This window comes from Aethalodelphis obliquidens, unplaced genomic scaffold (assembly GCF_003676395.1).
Source record: "Aethalodelphis obliquidens isolate GAN/ISIS:26980383/991018 unplaced genomic scaffold, ASM367639v1 scaffold6, whole genome shotgun sequence".
NCBI classification, from domain to species: domain Eukaryota; kingdom Metazoa; phylum Chordata; class Mammalia; order Artiodactyla; family Delphinidae; genus Aethalodelphis; species Aethalodelphis obliquidens.
Window position 1 is genome coordinate 3,725,274 of NW_020837950.1, and position 18,043 is coordinate 3,743,316.

At 42.2% G+C, this 18,043-nt stretch overlaps 1 protein-coding gene across 7 annotated transcripts in view; it reads left to right on the forward strand.

Moving 5' to 3' along the window:
* Nucleotides 1-6,747, forward strand: part of USP46 (ubiquitin specific peptidase 46) — a 122,814-nt gene extending 116,067 nt beyond the window's left edge. For 5 of the 7 annotated variants that reach the window (XM_027102969.1, XM_027102971.1, XM_027102968.1 and 2 more), the window contains 2 exons: nt 2,465-2,543; nt 3,383-6,747. In XM_027102969.1, coding sequence (XP_026958770.1) covers nt 2,465-2,543; nt 3,383-3,484 — 181 coding nt within the window. In that variant the 3' untranslated portion in view covers nt 3,485-6,747. The other 2 variants (XM_027102965.1, XM_027102967.1) reach the window with 1 other exon arrangement.
* Nucleotides 6,748-18,043: the final 11,296 nt, after the last annotated feature.

Below are 18,043 nucleotides of genomic sequence, written 5' to 3' on the forward strand. Positions count from 1 at the left end.
TGTGTCCCCTCCCTGGGATCGGCACGCCGTCACCCTTATAGGTTTCAGATTAGGGCCTGTCACAGAGCAGGTGTCTTCTCCTCTCCATTCTCCTGGATTGGGTTGTGGTGAACAGACCAAGAGGATGCGTGGTTCCCTGTGGAGGGATGGATGGATTGATTTCTTGCCTTGTACTGAGTGGATGGTATCAGAAACTGTGGCTTCACATCTGAAGCACCTCATGTTTTGTCCCATGCGGAGTAGCTTTAAGTCACGGGTTATTGCCTTACGTTCTCAGAAAGTTGTATTTGTCGGTCAGTTGTAAGCCATCTTTCTCTTTCCCCTGAAGAATACTTCTAGCGGTTCATTCTTTTAAAGAACATAGGGGTTCAGCGATCTGGAAACTAGCCATGAACACTGGGTCGGGAGGAGGTCTTGGGGGCAGGCAGAGCCTGGTACCTGGAGGGTCTCTGGTGGCCGAGGTGGGCAGTGTGGACAGGAGGTGGAGGTGTGTGGGGTACGCAGGGGTTTTCAGTATGTATCTCTGTGGGTGCTGACTCTGGTCCCTGGGAACGCTGGTGAGGGCAAGGCAGAGACCCACTTACGAGAACTGGGGGACAAGTAGGAGGCTGGGTTCTAGAATAGTCAGTGTCTGTAACTGGGGCACAAGGTCAGAGCAGCCCTGGCAGCAAGGCTGAGCTGGTGCCGAGTCACGCATGCTACTAATGAGGATTCTTTAAATTCCTCCCCGCTAGAGGTGGAATTGTTCCCATACACGGAGCAGGTGGCTTCTGGCCGTGGGCTCTGGAAAGCTCTGAGGTTAGGGAGCTCAGCCCTTCTTGTGCCAGGACCCCCGGCCCACAGTTGCCCCAGGTGCACAGCCTCCTTCATTGATTTCTCCTGCAAGCATTTTTAAACCCTTGTTTCCTGGGTTCCGTAGCAAGATCTGAAGTTACAGCAGTGAACGGGACACGCAGGGGCCCTACCCTCACGAAGCTGGGCATCTAGTGGGAAAGACAGATAGTTAATAAGTAAACGCACCAGGCTGCTACCACCAAAACCAAACCACTGCAAAATCACTTTATGATTTTGCTTAGTGCTATGAGGAACGATCGGGGCAATGACAGAGAGCAACGGAGACACCTCTTTAGGGAAGGTGGTCGGCAAAGATTTATCTACCGAGATGACATTTGAGCTGAGGCCTAAGGAATAAAAAGAGCAGAGAAGGCAAACATGGGTGAAGGCAGTTTCAGGCAATTTCCAGCGGGCACAGCACCGAGATGGGAACGGTGATGTGTATGAAACAGAGGAGGCCTGTGGGCTGGAGCTCGTGGGGGAGGGGAGAGAGTGGCCTGACAAAGGTGCGAACAGACCCTTTGGGGCATGCTGTATTTAAAGAAAGCAAGCTAAGGCAAATTCAGCTTTCCAATTTTGATGGTGCGTCGAAAAAACAAAACAAAACTCTAGATTTAGAGTTAAAAATTCCCTCAGTTGTGCACACCCAACTACATAGTAGCAGCTGTTTGGTGGTTCTTTCTGCTTTGTGTAATGTATCTTTTTGTTTTCGTGCTTGTCATTATACATTTTAGTGTCACATCTTTCTAAAACTTGAACCAGATCATGTCATTCCTTAAAATTCCCCAGTGTCTTCCTGGCTCACTCACAGCAGAGTCCTGAATCTTTGCCGCGATATCCCATTCCCGTCCCTCCTTCACCCCGGGCTCACTGGACTCTGGCTGCCTTGCTGTTGGGGGAACACGCCAAGAACTGTTCCCACCCCTACGCCTCCCCCAGACCTTTGCACTTGCTCTTTCCCATTCCCGACACTTCCATCACGTGGTCACATGGCTTCTCTCTCTCTCTCTCTCTCTCTCTCTCACACACACACACACACACACACACGCACGCCCCTTCCCCTTCCGTCAGGGAAATTCCTTGTGTTCAACTCTCCTGTCATCAGAGAGGCCTTCTTTCACCACGTTATATCAAATACCGCCTTCCCTCTGTCGCTCACCAGCCCATTGCTCTGCTGTATTCTTCACGGCACTTGCCACCAATTGAAATATATTTGTATTTTAGTTTGTTTATTACCTCTCCAACCCTCATCTCAAGCGAGTGGGGCTTTGTTTCCTTTTCTGCTTTTTAGCCCGACAGCCAGGATGGGTCTGGCACATAGTGGGTGTACCAAAATTATGTGTTAATATTCGTTGAATTTGAATGTCTGTTTCCCCCAGCAGATTGCGAGTCCTTAGAAGACTAAGATGAGGTTTTTCTCATCTTTCTCTTATGCCCAGCACAGCTCCGGCCCCTGGGTGTCCCTCCGTGAGTTATGGCCAAAGGAATGTGGAAATAGACATATATACCAAGTTCTCTGTCCTGAAGATAGAGGGTTTTTTCCCCTAGTAAATCACTGCATGTAGAGAGCTACATAGAGTTTTATGGAGAAATAAATGTTAACTTGGTGACTTTCTTTGTTCTTTTCCAGTGGTCCTAATCGTGGGCATTATATTACTATTGTGAAAAGTCATGGCTTCTGGCTTCTGTTTGATGATGACATTGTAGAGGTTGGTATGCAGATGATTGTATCAGAGAGAAGTGGGGCAGAGACGGTGTTTGGGGATGTGTGTGTGTGGACATTTTCTAAAGTAGGCCTGTTTTCCCATAATCTGACTTGAAAACAACTTACATTTCTCTCAAAACTAAATTCTGCTGCTCCCCATTTTCTCTGGAAGGGGAGAAGGGGTGTGATCGTGGACTCATCAATACTGCGTTCTTGTTAACTGATTAGCCGTAGACATGGGATCTCTTTGCCGCCCATGTGTAAGTCCTGTTTCCTATAGTGACTAAAGCCCTCTCTGGGACCAGATAATAAACTTCAAAGTTCTATTAAAATTCTTTTATTATACCAAATTTTTCTTGTATTGATTATTATTTTAAAATAAATATTTTTTCAATCTGTTAAACCTGGAAATCTTTATATGATACCAAAGTATTCCACATATTCATTTTGTTTTAAAGGAATACTAGCTGGAGAGAATTCCACACTCAAAGACGTGGTCTCTTTTAGCCCACTTAAGGTAGCACTAAAGGGAAGAAACTCTGATGGCCTGAAAGAATTAAGGTTATTCCCAAGAGCTCCCCCAGTTTACCATTTGAAAGATGCAAGTCCTGGCTTCTTCCAAGAGCGCCCACCTATGGTTGCTGATAGATTAAAGGGTGGCTTTCTTCCCCAACGATATGCAATGTATGTAATCATGTCCCTCTCAGGTCTGTGGAGCTATCCATTTGCTATTGAAAGTTCCCAATTTTATGATAGTGTTTCTTACATTTTCTTGTGCATTCCATTAGTGTTTCTTTCCTTCTCCCAGGAATCATGTTGTATTGTTTTCTCTTTTGCTTGCAGAAAATAGATGCCCAAGCTATTGAAGAATTCTATGGCCTGACATCAGATATATCAAAAAATTCAGAATCTGGATATATTTTATTCTATCAGTCAAGAGAATAACTTAAAGGACTGTGGGACTAATTCGAGTGGGGAAATGTTCAAAGCACTCTTACCTGGTTTCTCTGCAGACGTCCCTCTTCCCCAGCGGCCCACCAGCGGCGTGGCTCCGAGTTCAGGGGTCTGGCTGTGTGACTCTCCCCCTTCGTTTTTCTACATGCAGCACTACTCGTGGTTTTATGTTAGTCTGAGGTAGAGTTAACTGCAATCAGATTGTAGTAAGTTTTAGATGAATAACATTTGCTAATTTTAGGATCAGGTACATGCCATGCCACTGGCTGTGTCTGGCTGAATTAGAATGACATTTCCTATGAACGTCGACAGTCTTTTTGGGGTCTTTGCTCATCTTCCTAAATGGCTTCCGGGGTCTCCTTTCAATGCATTCCTTTAACTTGTCCCTGGAAACACCGCTTCCCGTTTTTAGCTTCTCTGCCTCTTTTCTGACAGAAGGACAGAAGAATGGGATAGATACTCACCTTTTAGAGCTGCAACTATAGCTTTAAGTTTTGCCAGTGAAAATGTTTAAAAGTGAGTAACCTCGAAACTGAATTCATCCTCCGGGTGGAACAGGGTGAACAGAAGCCGTTCGCGGTTGCTAGCGGCTGCCTGGGGCTGAGCTCACCCAGCCATGAGAATTCCAGAGGCTGAGGAGGTGTGGGGCTCAGGGCAGGCAAAGCCAAGAGGAGGTAGCTTTTGTGCACAGTGGAAAGTTGCTTTTCTTATCTTTCTACCAAAACCAAGTTTCAGGAAAATAGCTCTATGCTCTTTGTTTTTAGTGATGCTTTTCTTCTGTCCTGTGAGTTGTATCTCCTTTATCCGGCGCTGCTAAGCTTCCCAAGGTATCTTTCCGATCCTACTGGTGTTTCGCAGTCAGTGGTGGCAGAGCTGAGACACCACAGGGACTGCCTTGCGCCCAGCTCTCCTTAGCTAGGCAGCACCAACACCGTCCTTTCCCAGGAAGAACGAAGGCTCTGCACCTTTCCTCCCATCAGCCACATTGTACAGCTGTTCACGTTTTAGCATTTCAGTCTGTGTACTGAGGTCCTGGCAAGTTCCAGGGCTAACATGGAACCTTCCCTACAGGAGATACTGGAGTTAGCTGGGGATGCAAGTGGGTCAAAGGAAGTGTCAGTGGGCGGGTGGAGGGATGAACAAAATGGTGGCGTTTCTTTGGCTCAGACTCCCAGGATGCTTGACAAACGGAGTTTTTTGGAAGAACCTCATCTCACCGTAGTTACTTTTTGTTACATATGTATTTATTAAATCTTTTGAGTATTGGCACCTTTTATTAAAAGGGTCGATACAGTGTTTTGCTGTTGAGCTGGTTTTTGGTTTCCTACAAATGTTATGAGTTGTAGATCTTGGCTTCCTCTGGGAAGACAGTTGACTTCCATGCGCTATAATATACTGTGAACCTGTTATTTTGTTACCTAATAAATCAGCGAAGGAACATGCAAACTTGTGGCATAATGTGAACTAAAATTGAAATTGAAAATGTTACTGGCCATTTTGCGACAATTAAGAGCATAGCACTTTATCTAGATGAAAACTGGATTTCTTATCTTTGAAGTATCTTGAACTGTTTGTCGCTCACAACTTACATAAGCATGCCAACACTTCATCTGTTCATGCTTGAAGTGAAATGTTTTACTTTTCACTGGAGAAGACAAAAGCAGGGTGATCTTCATGTTATTGTTTTATAAAAGTGATGAAAATATACCTTGCCTTGTTTAGAGGTGAATTCATATTTATAAATAGTTTGTCTTTTTTTCCTCCACAAAACTTATGCAGTAATGGCGTACCTGGAAGGTGTGTTTTTATTCTCTTTTAAGGAGCGACACTTTCCAGTTGAAGGTGACTGTTAGAGGGAACTGTTTGTACTATACATAAACCATATATTTGACTGCAGGTTGCAAAGTTTAAAAAAACCCTGATTGATCCCTAATATATTTGGAACTGATACATGAGAAAAACTATGAAAATTATCTTTGAAATGACTCTTGAAGCTAATTTATTAGAAAAAAAATTTTCAGTTGGAAGTCTAAGGAAATAATATCTGAATGCTAAGTCATAGATTCATTTTTTTTTTTTGATGTGTAAAAAGTTTTTCCCAGTGACTTAACTGAAATAATGCCTTTTAGTAGAAAAGGTCAGTTAAAATTCAATATTCACGGATAAATTCTTGGACTAAAAAAATAAGTATCGAAGCTAACACAGAGACACTAAAATGGTTGTGTGTTGCAGGAAAAGAAGATTGAAAAAAAGACCAAAACACACTTATCCGCCAACACTCCATCAGTTTTTTAAACTTTAGAGCTATCTGGGAACTTCTTCCCCCTTCCTCTTTACTAAACGAAAGAAACACGAGGCAGCTACATTTCCCCCTCAGTCATTTCACTTTATGTGAAGACTAGAGCACATAAACACTTCTTTATTTTTCATCCCTCATTCATTGTGTGAAGCAGAGATGGTGTGGGATGTGTGAGACCATTCTGAGGTCAACAATAGCACAAAGGCTCAGCAATATTCCCTCAAGTGGCCAGGGTTTTTGTGTGTCGTTTTCTGGCAGGAGTGAGCAGGCCTGCTGTATTCCTTTTAACTGCTGGGTGTTTTAAAATAAGTTGCAGTGTTTTCCACCTTAAAAAGAGAAGGAATATTTGCTTTATTGGTTACTTCTTGTTTAACATCTAGATTATGTTACAGTGTGATAAAACCTTCATTTGTTTGAAAGTCCATGTTGGTAGAATGCTGACGCCCAGTCCTGTTATTCTGATGCGTTTTCCATTCCGAGGCAACACGAAGTGGGCTGGTTTGAAGAGAGCCAAGGAGCAGCCCAAGAGGGTGGTGCTTTGACTAGGAAACCAGTCATATTGGTTTTATAGCCTGGTATATTTTGGATTTCAGATGAAATGGGGAAAAAAATGACGGAAATGGTCCCTGTGCATTTATTTTCATGGATACCCTTAATTTTCATGGGCATGCCTAACAATGAAACTATGTTCTAACTGGGGCTTAGGGCTTATTTTAGATATTGGAGTGTAGCTTTATTACAGATGGATTTTATCTTTAAACATTGCATTTTGATCAACTTTGTATATTCATGTGTATTAAAATATTGTGCACTAAATGTTTTGCCCTCGTTTGCTATTATATGGTCAAGGCATTTATCAGCACTAGTGTGATTAACTCATGTAAGTGGCATGGGTCAGGGAAAATGATTTCCTATGTTTCTGCCTAATTAAATTTGTTTTTCGGTATTGCATTAATTTATTTTGCCTTCCATTTCTGTATAACCAAAAGAGTTACTGTATTTGTGTGGCATTCATTTATTTGACTTTGTTGCTAAAAATTTTTTTTTTAGTTTTTATTTAAAATAATCTGTACCTTTTTTTTTTTAATGTAACCAATTCAAGCACTTTAAGCAATAATGTCAATCTTGTGAAACTTCAATCAGTTTAACACCCTGCCTCTAAAATTGTTGGCAAAAAATAAATAAATAAAGAGGAATTCTCTTCCTAGAGAATTCTATCTCGGTAGCATTATACACATGGACTTAAAATCCTTTTCATAAAATGTGAGTCATTGGTAAGCCTCCTGTCCAGGTAATCATTACAAACCCAATTTTGAAGCATTGTAGAGAATATTCTGGTCATTGTAATAATGGACGTGTAATAATAACGTACTGTCCACGTTCATGAAGTTAGTGTTCTGGAGATACCTCACCTCTTCTTTGATTGAGAAAGATCAGCACAATTAATCCAGAAACCTTTGTCTGGGGAAGAGCAAACTGAGACTATCAGTGAGAAAAAGAATTAGGGTAGGTATATTAGGCATCACAGTGAATTGCTTAGCAGCGATTTTGCATAGAAAATACCCTTTACCAGTTACGAAATAAAAGATCCATTCCCAAAATAAGAAAGTGGCTTCCAGCTCTTTGATCCCATCAGCATTTGGTTTCTAGGAAAGGGTAGGAGTGCGGTCCGGGCCCTGGTGTACTGCCAGCAGCCCCAGGCTTCTGGGCGGGGTCTGAGCTGCAGTGACCCCGGCGGGGTGCGCACCGCTCCCTCCATTGGCCTGCCAGAAGCGGGCCAGTGCAGGCCCATGTTCTAGGGTCTCAGAGCGTGGCCCTCCCAGGGCTGAGACTCAAGCTTGCTGGTAAAATGCTTAAGGCTCTTCTTCCCCCTCAACCAGTCACTTCAAGGGGTCCGTGTGGGGACAGGAGATTGTCATTTGAATGCATTTTCCTGGGCCCAGTGATGGGAATAAAACCCCACAGACCAAGAGCGAGGCAATATGCCTTGAAGTCTCCCGGTTTGCATCCATCTTCTCCCAGGGCAGCTCAGTTGAACCTGGCTGAGCTGGGACAGGCTTGCTGGGGAAGAGCCTGCATCCACCATGACGGCCATGGGAATGGAAGACGTCAGGAAAAAGGGGTTTTCTTTTCTCGGTCTCCTGTTGTCCATCTGTCCTATAGGGCTTATAGGATAGGCCCGTCACCGCCAGCATGACACAGTTTCTGGGGAGTGAGAAGAGTTGCCCATTTCTCCAAATTTCCCTCCCTCTGTTCATTGGGACTTAAAACCCCTTGAACAGAGAACGAAGCCTTCCATTTCCATGCCTTGTATCCCCACGAAGATAAAAAAAAGCTTGCTAAGTCATTCCCCACCCCCCATCCCCGAGGGAAGACTTTGACCGTGGAGGTGGTACTCAGACCTCTTAGACTTGTCCTAGAGATGCCCCAGGTGGAGAGATTTTTAATTAAGCCATTATTTAGCACCTGTTATATGCTAGGCAAGGGGACAGGAGTTGGGGGATAAAAAGGTGAAGCAGATAGGATCCCTCTTCTAGTTTCCTCCCTCAGAGAAAAAAGGTTTGCGGTTAAGAAATTTAAATTGTGGAGATAACGTGGGCGGTGAAATTCATCACGATCTGGCTCATTTTGGTATTCAGCCTGGGTCTTCCTGAACAGATGGACACTGCTCCAGCTGGTGCTGTGGGTAAAGCAGCCCGGTTCCTTCTTGACCTTGGGTCCCCTTCTTGTGTCCCACTTTCCTCCTTGCCTGCTCTCCATGTTGCCTTAGCCTGCCTTTTAGCTTCTTCTACTAGGGACGACACAATTTTTTAAAACAATGCTTAAATCCATTAGGGTACAGTGATGGACTTGAGCATTTTGCCTCTTAATTCTCATGTTAAAAGAGCCAGAATATTGAAAGTCTTAACAGAGGATTTTATGAATACAGTATCTAAACGATCTCTTTCCATGATTACCAAATAATTAGAGCCTCTCCGAACTTAACCAAAATCAATCCAGCATGAGTTTTTAAGCTATGTGACTAATGATTTTATTGGCTTATCAACCTATGTTCCCTTTTTGGGTTCCCTTATGTTTTAATAGTGCGTTGAATAAAACACATTAGGAGCTTACAAATGAATGAAACATAGCTTCATTTTGGTTCTAAGACACCAGAGTCAGAAACATTAGATTTTGTGAAAAGGATTCCTAATTTTCTACTCATTTCCCACGTGATGATTCATAATAAAGTATTTATTAACAACCTTGGGGGTATCATACTCATGTTGTAAGTTACATGGATGTGTCTTTCACTTTTTTCTCCCTCGAGTGAGCATACAGGTTGTATCAAGGTGGTGTGGAATTCCACAGAAACTCTGCACGGGAAGGTTGGGCATTTGTGTTGTTGGTGGAAATCCTATTTTGTTCTTACCTCGTCCTGGTAGTTAGGGATCTTGGAGAAGAAAACTGAGATGCAGATTTGACTTGACAGGAAGCAAAATAATTTAATAGTTGAAACCACTATTTCTATATATTTAACCAAGTCCTCTTTCTATGATCCAACTCAACTGTATTTGTATTTCAGAGAGTGTCTCTTAATTGACCTTGCCTGAGAGAACATCCTGTGCTGAGATAACTGAAAATAAACACAAGGAAAATTGGAGAGTGAGTCTTCTGCAGAAAGCTAGGTCTCTTCACTGTAGAGCCCGTCTTGGGTTGAGAATTGCCTGTTTCCCAAGCTGAGGGGTAGAAAAATATTTTTCAGTGGGTTATAAAACCTGTGTAAAGGAGAAACTCATTCTCTTGCCACCCCCCAACCCCATAGAATAGTTTGAAAACCCTGAAAAGAAGTTGTTTCTGCATATTTTTCCATCTTTGTTACCCCAAAGCCCAGAGAACCAGAAATAAGTATAAATTAGCCTAAATATGTTGTCTTTTCCAACTTTGACTTACGAGCCTCCAGCAGAAGTAGGGGTGAAGGCTGCAGAATGGAGAGGGACCCTCCTCCTGGACATTCATTGATTGTTCTGATCTTTGTGTCATTTGAAGAGTCTGCAAAGAACAAACTCACTGCAGAATCTGCCCTCAGATGGGAACTGGTAGAGAATGTAGAAGAATGAGGAGGTGGGGTGTGAATCTCAGGGGGTAAGAGGAGGGGAATAAGGTTGAGACCCTTCTAATGTGACACAGCATAGCTCCTGGCCTCAGGTCTCACTGCAATGTCTGTCCCAATCTGTGCCTTTGCCCTGCAGAGTCAGGAGGGATTGCAGCAAGCCCCACAAGTGCCCCTATCTGATAGACAACGTACGGACTCTGTGCCCTTTCTGTCGTTGCCCTGACCTTGATCTCTAATAGGAGAATTTCAGACTCAAGTCAATAGTCTTGTGGAAAAGCCCTACTGGACTTGGAATTGCAAGTCCAGGTTCTGGCGTGGGCTGTCACTAGCTGGGGCCATCGTCACAGCGTGTGCGGAAAGCAAAGGGTCAGGAAGCAGAAGGTCTGAGTTCGAGTCCTGACTGTGGCTTCCTGGTTGGATGATGTTAGAGGTTTGTCACCTAAGTCAGACGTTGGTCATAATGTTGGGTTTGGGATGATAATGAGAGGCATTTGTCAGAAGGGCCCTTCTCAGGTCCTCAGGGAGGTAGAGACACAATTGCCAAAACAACAGAGAGCATACGAGAGCTAGTTACTTAAACAGGAAGTTGTGGGGTATTGTGCTGTACTATTTCATTTAATCTAATCCCCACGACATCTTCCAGGCATAAAAGACAAGATTAAAGAGAGCTGAGGGGTGGCGGGGGGGAAAGCAGCCCCCGATAGCCAGGAAATAGCCAGCGATAGCTACACCTGGGATGTTTTCTGGAGCTGGCCCAGCAACTCCAGCTGGACCATGGTGTTTCCTAGTAGGACGTAAACAACCTCACAGGACACCAACCTCAGACAAGGTCATGGTATGACCATGATGAAGTGAAACAATAAACAAGACCACTTTCTAATTTCACCTAAGCATGGACAAAAACAAGATCACTGCAAATTGCAAAATACCAAACACCCCTCCTGCCAAATCCCAGTCACCGCTGCTGCTGTACCAGTGACGGCTTTAGCACTGCTCCCATCTGTCCTAGATGAGATTTATTAAGATACATGATCAAAGGATTAGCCCCCCTTCCTGACAGCACCCAGTCCAGAGTGAAACTCTGTTCCTTGAACCCTCCCCCAAACCACCAAACCAAAGCCCCAATCCTGTAAATTCTAGCAGCCTCTTACTGAAATGCCCCCACGCTTCCCCACAGTGTGTGGTCTCTCTGAGCTTTATTTTGTTTATTCATTTATTTATTTTTTGCGGTACGCGGGCCTCTCACTGTTGTGGCCTCTCCCGTTGTGGAGCACAGGCTCCGGACGCGCAGGCTCAGCGGCCATGGCCCACAGGCCCAGCCGCTCCACGGCATGTGGGATCCTCCCGGACCAGGGCACGAACCCGTGTCCCCTGCATCGGCAGGCGGACTCTCAACCACTGCGCCACCAGGGAAGCGCTCTCTGAGCTTTAAACACAATTTTGTTAAACACAGTTTTATTCCTGGAGGTCTGGCTGGAGAGCACGGACAGAGGACTGTGCTGGACTGAGAGATCAGACGCTTCCTGTGGTCGGCCTGTCTGCTGATCTCATGGTTGCAAAGGAGAAAGGGCCACACATTCAAGGTTGTCATCAGTGTCCTGAGACCTAATTGATCTTCAGTGACTCCTGCCCAGAGGGGTGCTGGTGGTGGGCTGGATGCCAAGTAACTTTAGATGAATCTGGACCTCGGTTTTTCCTAACCTGTAAAATAAAGTTAGAGAGAACAGGGTTGTGATGTGTAGAAACTGCTAGAAAGCACGAGAGGTATATAATGTGATTATGAGCAGGATATGGTAAGCCTGACAAGCTTTGTTCTTTGTTTATCTATTCCTGGCACCTCCACACCTACCCTTAGAATCCCTCAGGCTCGGGAAGAGATATGGGAACATATGTATATGTATAACTGATTCACTTTGTTATAAAGCAGAAAGTAACGCACCATTGTAAAACAATTATACTCCAATAAAGATGTAAAAAAAAAAAAAAAAAAGAATCCCTCAGGCTCAGCTGTGTCTGTCTCTAGAGCCCTTGAATTCACTGCAGTTTCAGAACCCCTATTTGAGGCAGGGTCTGAAACCAATAAGATGGGGCCTGAGCTCCATCGGTAGGAAGGGTATAAAATCTATTTCAGGAATTCCAACTTTCTACAACAGGCGAGGTCCCAGTTCTGTACGGACCTTGTGTATGTGGAAAAGGTTTTTAGAATCATACAGCTTGGGTGGCATAAGGGGCAGCGAGGGGTGAAGGCAGGTGGCAGAAGAGGTGATTGAGGACTTGTGCTGGGTCTAGTGCTCTCTAGTGGGAATGGCCAAAAATACCTCCTGATTTTTCTCAAAAGAACTGCTAGACACGTCTCGCTTTTATTTTATGTACATTATTTGTCCATGGGTTTTTGTTAGAAACAAACAAACCCAAAACCTGACAACAATTACCTTGACTCCATGCCAAGTCTTAAGTTAAACAGGCCCTCACCTTTCAGCAAGATGGGGCACTGGAACACAGGAACCCAGGGTCAAAGGAGAGAAGAAAGTGACCTCTTTGAAGACAGAGAGTGTCCTGTTCACCTCTGAAGCTTCATGGCCAGAGAAGGGCATTGAGTGAAAACAAGAGCATGAGATCAGGCAGGGGCTGGCGTGGAGGAACTAAGTCAGGAGGGTAAAGGACAATTGATTTCTCGTCCTACTTAGCTTGTTAATGTCACAAAGCCGGAAGGGAAGAAAGGATAAGGAAGGAAAGAAAAATGGCAACTTTGAGAAATCGATGTAAGGGTTTAAATCAAAGATCTAAGAGCTTCTGTCTTATTTGGGGAGGTGTCAGGAGAGCTACCCACAGCAAGCCAGCTAAGGTGACAAGGCATCGTTTTACTCCCTACAGCCCAACCCAAGGGCAAATATACTGTTTTATTTTCTGTGCACATTTTGGCTAAAATTCTTTATAAGCTACTGATTTTTGTGATAAAGATTGTGAGGCCTCACAGGGACTCAGTGGTTTTAGAATTTCTGGAAAATTCGTTTGCATTTTGGAGCAGTCTTACATTGTTTTTGTATTGACCTTTATTTGTAATCATATCTGCTGACCCCGAACTTTAGGATATGTAATAGAATTTGAATTACATCAGGCTCAGGATTTTTCTCTTCTCTGTTTGGGTATATAGGGAAGTGAAGTATTGGACAGAAAGTCTCTAGTGACGTCTGAAGAGTGTGAATAAGTGAATGTTAGAAGTGTGAGAACATTCAATAAAGAAAAATTGCAAAGCAGGGCCAAAGGGAACAGAAAGAACGTGTTAGTCTTCGTAGGCGAGGCTGGTTAGTGTGTGACTTCTGTCACAGGAAGAGTTAGATGAAGCTGGCTGATAGAATCTATTTTAAAATAGATCTCAAGGAAGGCAGATACATTTTATTTTTAAAAACTTCATTATGGGAAATTTTAAACATGTACAAAAGTAGGATACAGAATAGAATACATTTCTGAACCTCCATGAACCCATGATTCAGCTTCACCAGTTAACTATGGCTATTCCTGTTTCAGACAGATAGAATTCTCATATTGTACTGGAAAGTCACCAAACTCACAAGCTTCCAACTTTTCAGAATCTGTAAACCTGTAGAGGATAACTATGCGAGGTGTAGTTCAATTCAGATTAACAACCACCTCTAAGGGATTATCTACTTAGTCATTCCTCTGACTTGAAATAATGTGTCATTCCTCTAAGTTGAAATGTTTTGGCATAAATGCAGAGTGCAGAAACGTTTTATGTGTGTGTGATATAGAGATGTTATGGTTGAAATAGGCTTACTGTGTATAGTGGCTAAATAATATGAAATATAGTGGAGCTGAAGCTGCAGTGTTTGAACGTGACCACATTTACTTGGAAAATTATAACAAAGATAATGGCACTTTACTGTAGAATATAGAATATGGTCTTACGTATATTTTCTTACGTATATTTATACAAAAGTGAAAAGGCCCACAGCTCTCCCACATGCTTTCTCTTGTAGGTTTTCACCTTTCCGTCTACCCCTTGCTTCTGGAATTTTCCCAAAGAGATGGCCAGGCTCAACGTTCCTGTTTGTCTCTACCTTTTCCTGTTGGTATTTTTCCTTATGGCATGTCATTAGCAGTTTTCACTAATCAATGGATTAAACTGAAGAATGCCAGAGAGGGAAGGAAGTTCCTGGATAAGAGTGCAAACTTTCCAGACCTGGAAGGCCTGAGATCTTAGCAAGACTGGCTTGCATTGTTTTCTAAGTCAGTATTACCTAGAGTAAGGAAGGAGGGGCTGGTGGAAGTTGCTGGGCATTGAAGCAGGGTCACTTCTGTGTAGTGGACCCGTGCAGCAGAAAAGGGTTGCAGGCTCCATTTCAGCTTTCTGAATCTCTGTCTCTTCCTGGTTCCTGCAGAGCCACAGGGCTTGGACAGGAAAGAGAAAGAGGTGGTCTTAACATTCAGGGGTAGAGCAGGAACCAGAGGGTCTTATGCATGGAACCTCACCCTCCCCGTCCCATTGTCCAAATGATCAAGGGCTGAAGTTTCCAAACTTTCCATTTAGTACCACAATCTTTGTGAAAAATAAAATCTTAGGTAGAACTTTACTACATATGTATGTAGTATTTTCTATGGTATTTTATTACTGTGCAGTTATTTTATAAGTTAATTTTATAAAGTTAATCAGAACAAAGCAGCTACTTGAAGAACATGAAAATTTGGAATTGGCAGTCTGCTATTGGTCTCGGCAACCAGTTTGTATCTGAATTTTGTTTTTGCTCACAGAGGATTAAGAAAATCCAACTTCACACAAATACATGATTGAAAGTACTGCTTTTGTTTTGTTTCTGTTGTTTTTTAAACAATTGTCTTGCATTATCCAAGATTCTTTTCAATAAAGAAAGGTAGTAGGAGAAAATTTTTATTTTATTTATTTATTTTTTTTTTTTACATCTTTATTTTTATTAATTTTTTAATCTTTATTGGAGTGTAATTGCTTTACAGTGGTGTGTTAGTTTCTGCTTTATAACAAAGTGAATCAGTTATACATATACATATGTTCCCATATCTCCTCACGCTTGCGTCTCCCTCCCTCCCACCCTCCCTATCCCACCCTTCTAGGTGGTCACAAAGCACGGAGCTGATCTCCCTGTGCCATGCGGCTGCTTCCCACTAGCTATCTACCTTACGTTTGGTAGTGTATGTATGTCCATGCCTCTCTCTCGCTTTGTCACAGCTTACCCTTCCCCCTCCCCGTATCCTCAAGTCCATTCTCTAGTAGGTCTGTGTCTTTCTTCCCGTCTTACCCCTAGGTTCTTCGTGACTTTTTTTTCTTATATTCCATATATATGTGTTAGCATATGGTATTTGTCTTTCTCTTTCTGACTTACTTCACTCTGTATGATGGACTCTAGGTCCATCCACCTCACTACAAATAACTCAATTTCATTTCTTTTATGGCTGAGTAATATTCCATTGTATATATGTGCCACATCTTCTTTATCCATTCATCCGATCATGGACACTTATGTTGTTTCCATCTCCTGGCTATTGTAAATAGAGCTGCAATGAACATTTTGGTACATGACACTTATTGAATTACAGTTTTCTCTGGGTATATGCCCAGTAGTGGGATTGCTGGGTCATATGGTAGTTCTATTTGTAGTTTTTTAAGGAACCTCCATACTGTTCTCCATTGTGGCTGAACCAATTCACATTCCCACCAGCAGTGCAAGAGTGTTCCCTTTTCTCCACACCCTCTCCAGCATTTATTGTTTCTAGATTTTTGATGATGGCCATTCTGACCAGTGTGAGATGATATCTCATTGTAGTTTTGATTTGCATTTCTCTAATGATTAATGATGTTGAGCATTCTTTCATGTGTTTGTTGGCAATCTGTATATCTTCTTTGGAGAAATGTCTATTTAGGTCTTCTGCCCATTTTTGGAGTGTGCTATTTGTTTTTTTTTTTTTTTTGTTATTGAGCTGCATGAGCTGCTTATAAATTTTGGAGATTAATCCTTTGTCAGTGGCTTCATTTGCAAATATTTTCTCCCATTCTGAGGGTTGTCTTTTGGTCTTGTTTATGGTTTCCTTTGCTGTGCAAAAGATTTGAAGTTTCATTAGGTCCCATTTGTTTATTTTTGTTTTTATTTCCATTTCTGTAGGAGGTGGGTCAAAAAGGATCTTGCTGTGATTTATGTCATAGAGTGTTCTGCCTATGTTTTCCTCTAGGAGTTTTATAGTGTCTGGCCTTACATTTAGGTCTTTAATCCATTTTGAGTTTATTTTTGTGTATGGTGTTAGGGAGTGATCTAATCTCATACTTTTACATGTAGATGTCCAGTTTTCCCAGCACCACTTATTGAAGAGGCTGTCCTTTCTCCACTGTACGTTCCTGCCTCCTTTATCAAAGATAAGGTGTCCATATGTGCGTGGGTTTATCTCTGGGCTTTCTATCCTGTTCCATTGATCTATCTTTCTGTTTTTGTGCCAGTACTATACTCTCTTGATGACTGTAGCTTTGTAGTATAGCCTGAAGTCAGGGAGCCTGATTCCTCCAGCTCCGTTTTTCTTTCTCAAGATTGCTTTGGCTATTCGGGGTCTTTTGTGTTTCCATACAAATTGTGAAATTTTTTGTCCTATTTCTGTGAAAAATGCCATTGGTAGTTTGATAGGGATTGCATTGAATCTGTAGATTGCTTTGGGTAGTAGAGTCATTTTCACAATGTCGATTCTTCCAATCCAAGAACATGGTATATCTCTCCATCTATTTGTATCATCTTTAATTTCTTTCATCAGTGTCTTATAATTTTCTGCATACAGGTCTTTTGTCTCCTTAGGTAGGTTTATTCCTAGATATTTTATTCTTTTTGTTGCAATGGTAAATGGGAGTGTTTTCTTGATTTCACTTCCAGATTTTTCATCCTTAGTGTATAGGAATGCCAGAGATTTCTGTGCATTAATTTTGTATCCTGCTACTTTACCAAATTCACTGATTAGCTCTAGTAGTTTTCTGGTGGCATCTTTAGGATTCTCTATGTATAGTATCATGTCATCTGCAAACAGTTACAGCTTTACTTCTTCTTTTCCGATTTGGATTCCTTTTATTTCCCTTTCTTCTCTGATTGCTGTGGCTAAAACCTCCAAAACTATGTTGAATAATAGTGGTGAGAGTGGGCAACCTTGTCTTGTTCCTGATCTTAGTGGAAATGGTTTCAGTTTTTCACCACTGAGGACTATGTTGGGTGTGGGTTTGTCATATATGGCCTTTATTATGTTGAGGAAAGTTCCCTCTATGCCTACTTTCTGCAGGGTTTTTATTATAAATGGGTGTTGAATTTTGTCAAAAGCTTTCTCTGCATCTACTGAGATGATCATGTGGTTTTTCTCCTTCAATTTGTTAATATGGTGTATCACACTGATTGATTTGCATATATTGAAGAATCCTTGCAATCCTGGAATAAACCCCACTTGATCATGGTGTATGATCCTTTTAATGTGCTGTTGGATTCTGTTTGCCAGTATTTTGTTGAGGATTTCTGCATCTATGTTCATCAGTGATATTGGCCTGTAGTTTTCTTTTTTTGTGACATCCTTGTCTGGTTTTGGTATCAGGGTGATGGTGGTCTCGTAGAATGAGTTTGGGAGTGTTCCTCCCTCTGCTATATTTTGGAAGAGTTTGAGAAGGATAGGTGTTAGCGCTTCTCTAAATGTTTGATAGAATTCGCCTGTGAATCCATCTGGTCCTGGGCTTTTGTTTGTTGGAAGATTTTTAATCACAGTTTCAATTTCAGTGCTTGTGATTGGTCTGTTCATATTTTCTATTTCTTCCTGAATCAGTCTTGGCAGGTTGTACATTTCTAAGAATTTGTCCATTTCTTCCAGGTTGTCCATTTTATTGGCATAGAGTTGCTTGTAGTAATCTCTCATGATCTTTTGTATTTCTGCAGTGTCAGTTGTTACTTCTCCTTTTTCATTTCTAATTCTATTGATTTGAGTCTTCTCCCTTTTTTTCTTGATGAGTCTGGCTAATGGTTTATCAATTTTGTTTATCTTCTCAAAGAACCAGCTTTTAGTTTTATTGATCTTTGCTATCATTTCCTTCATTTCTTTTTCATTTATTTCTGATCTGATCTTTATGATTTCTTTCCTTCTGCTAACTTTGGGG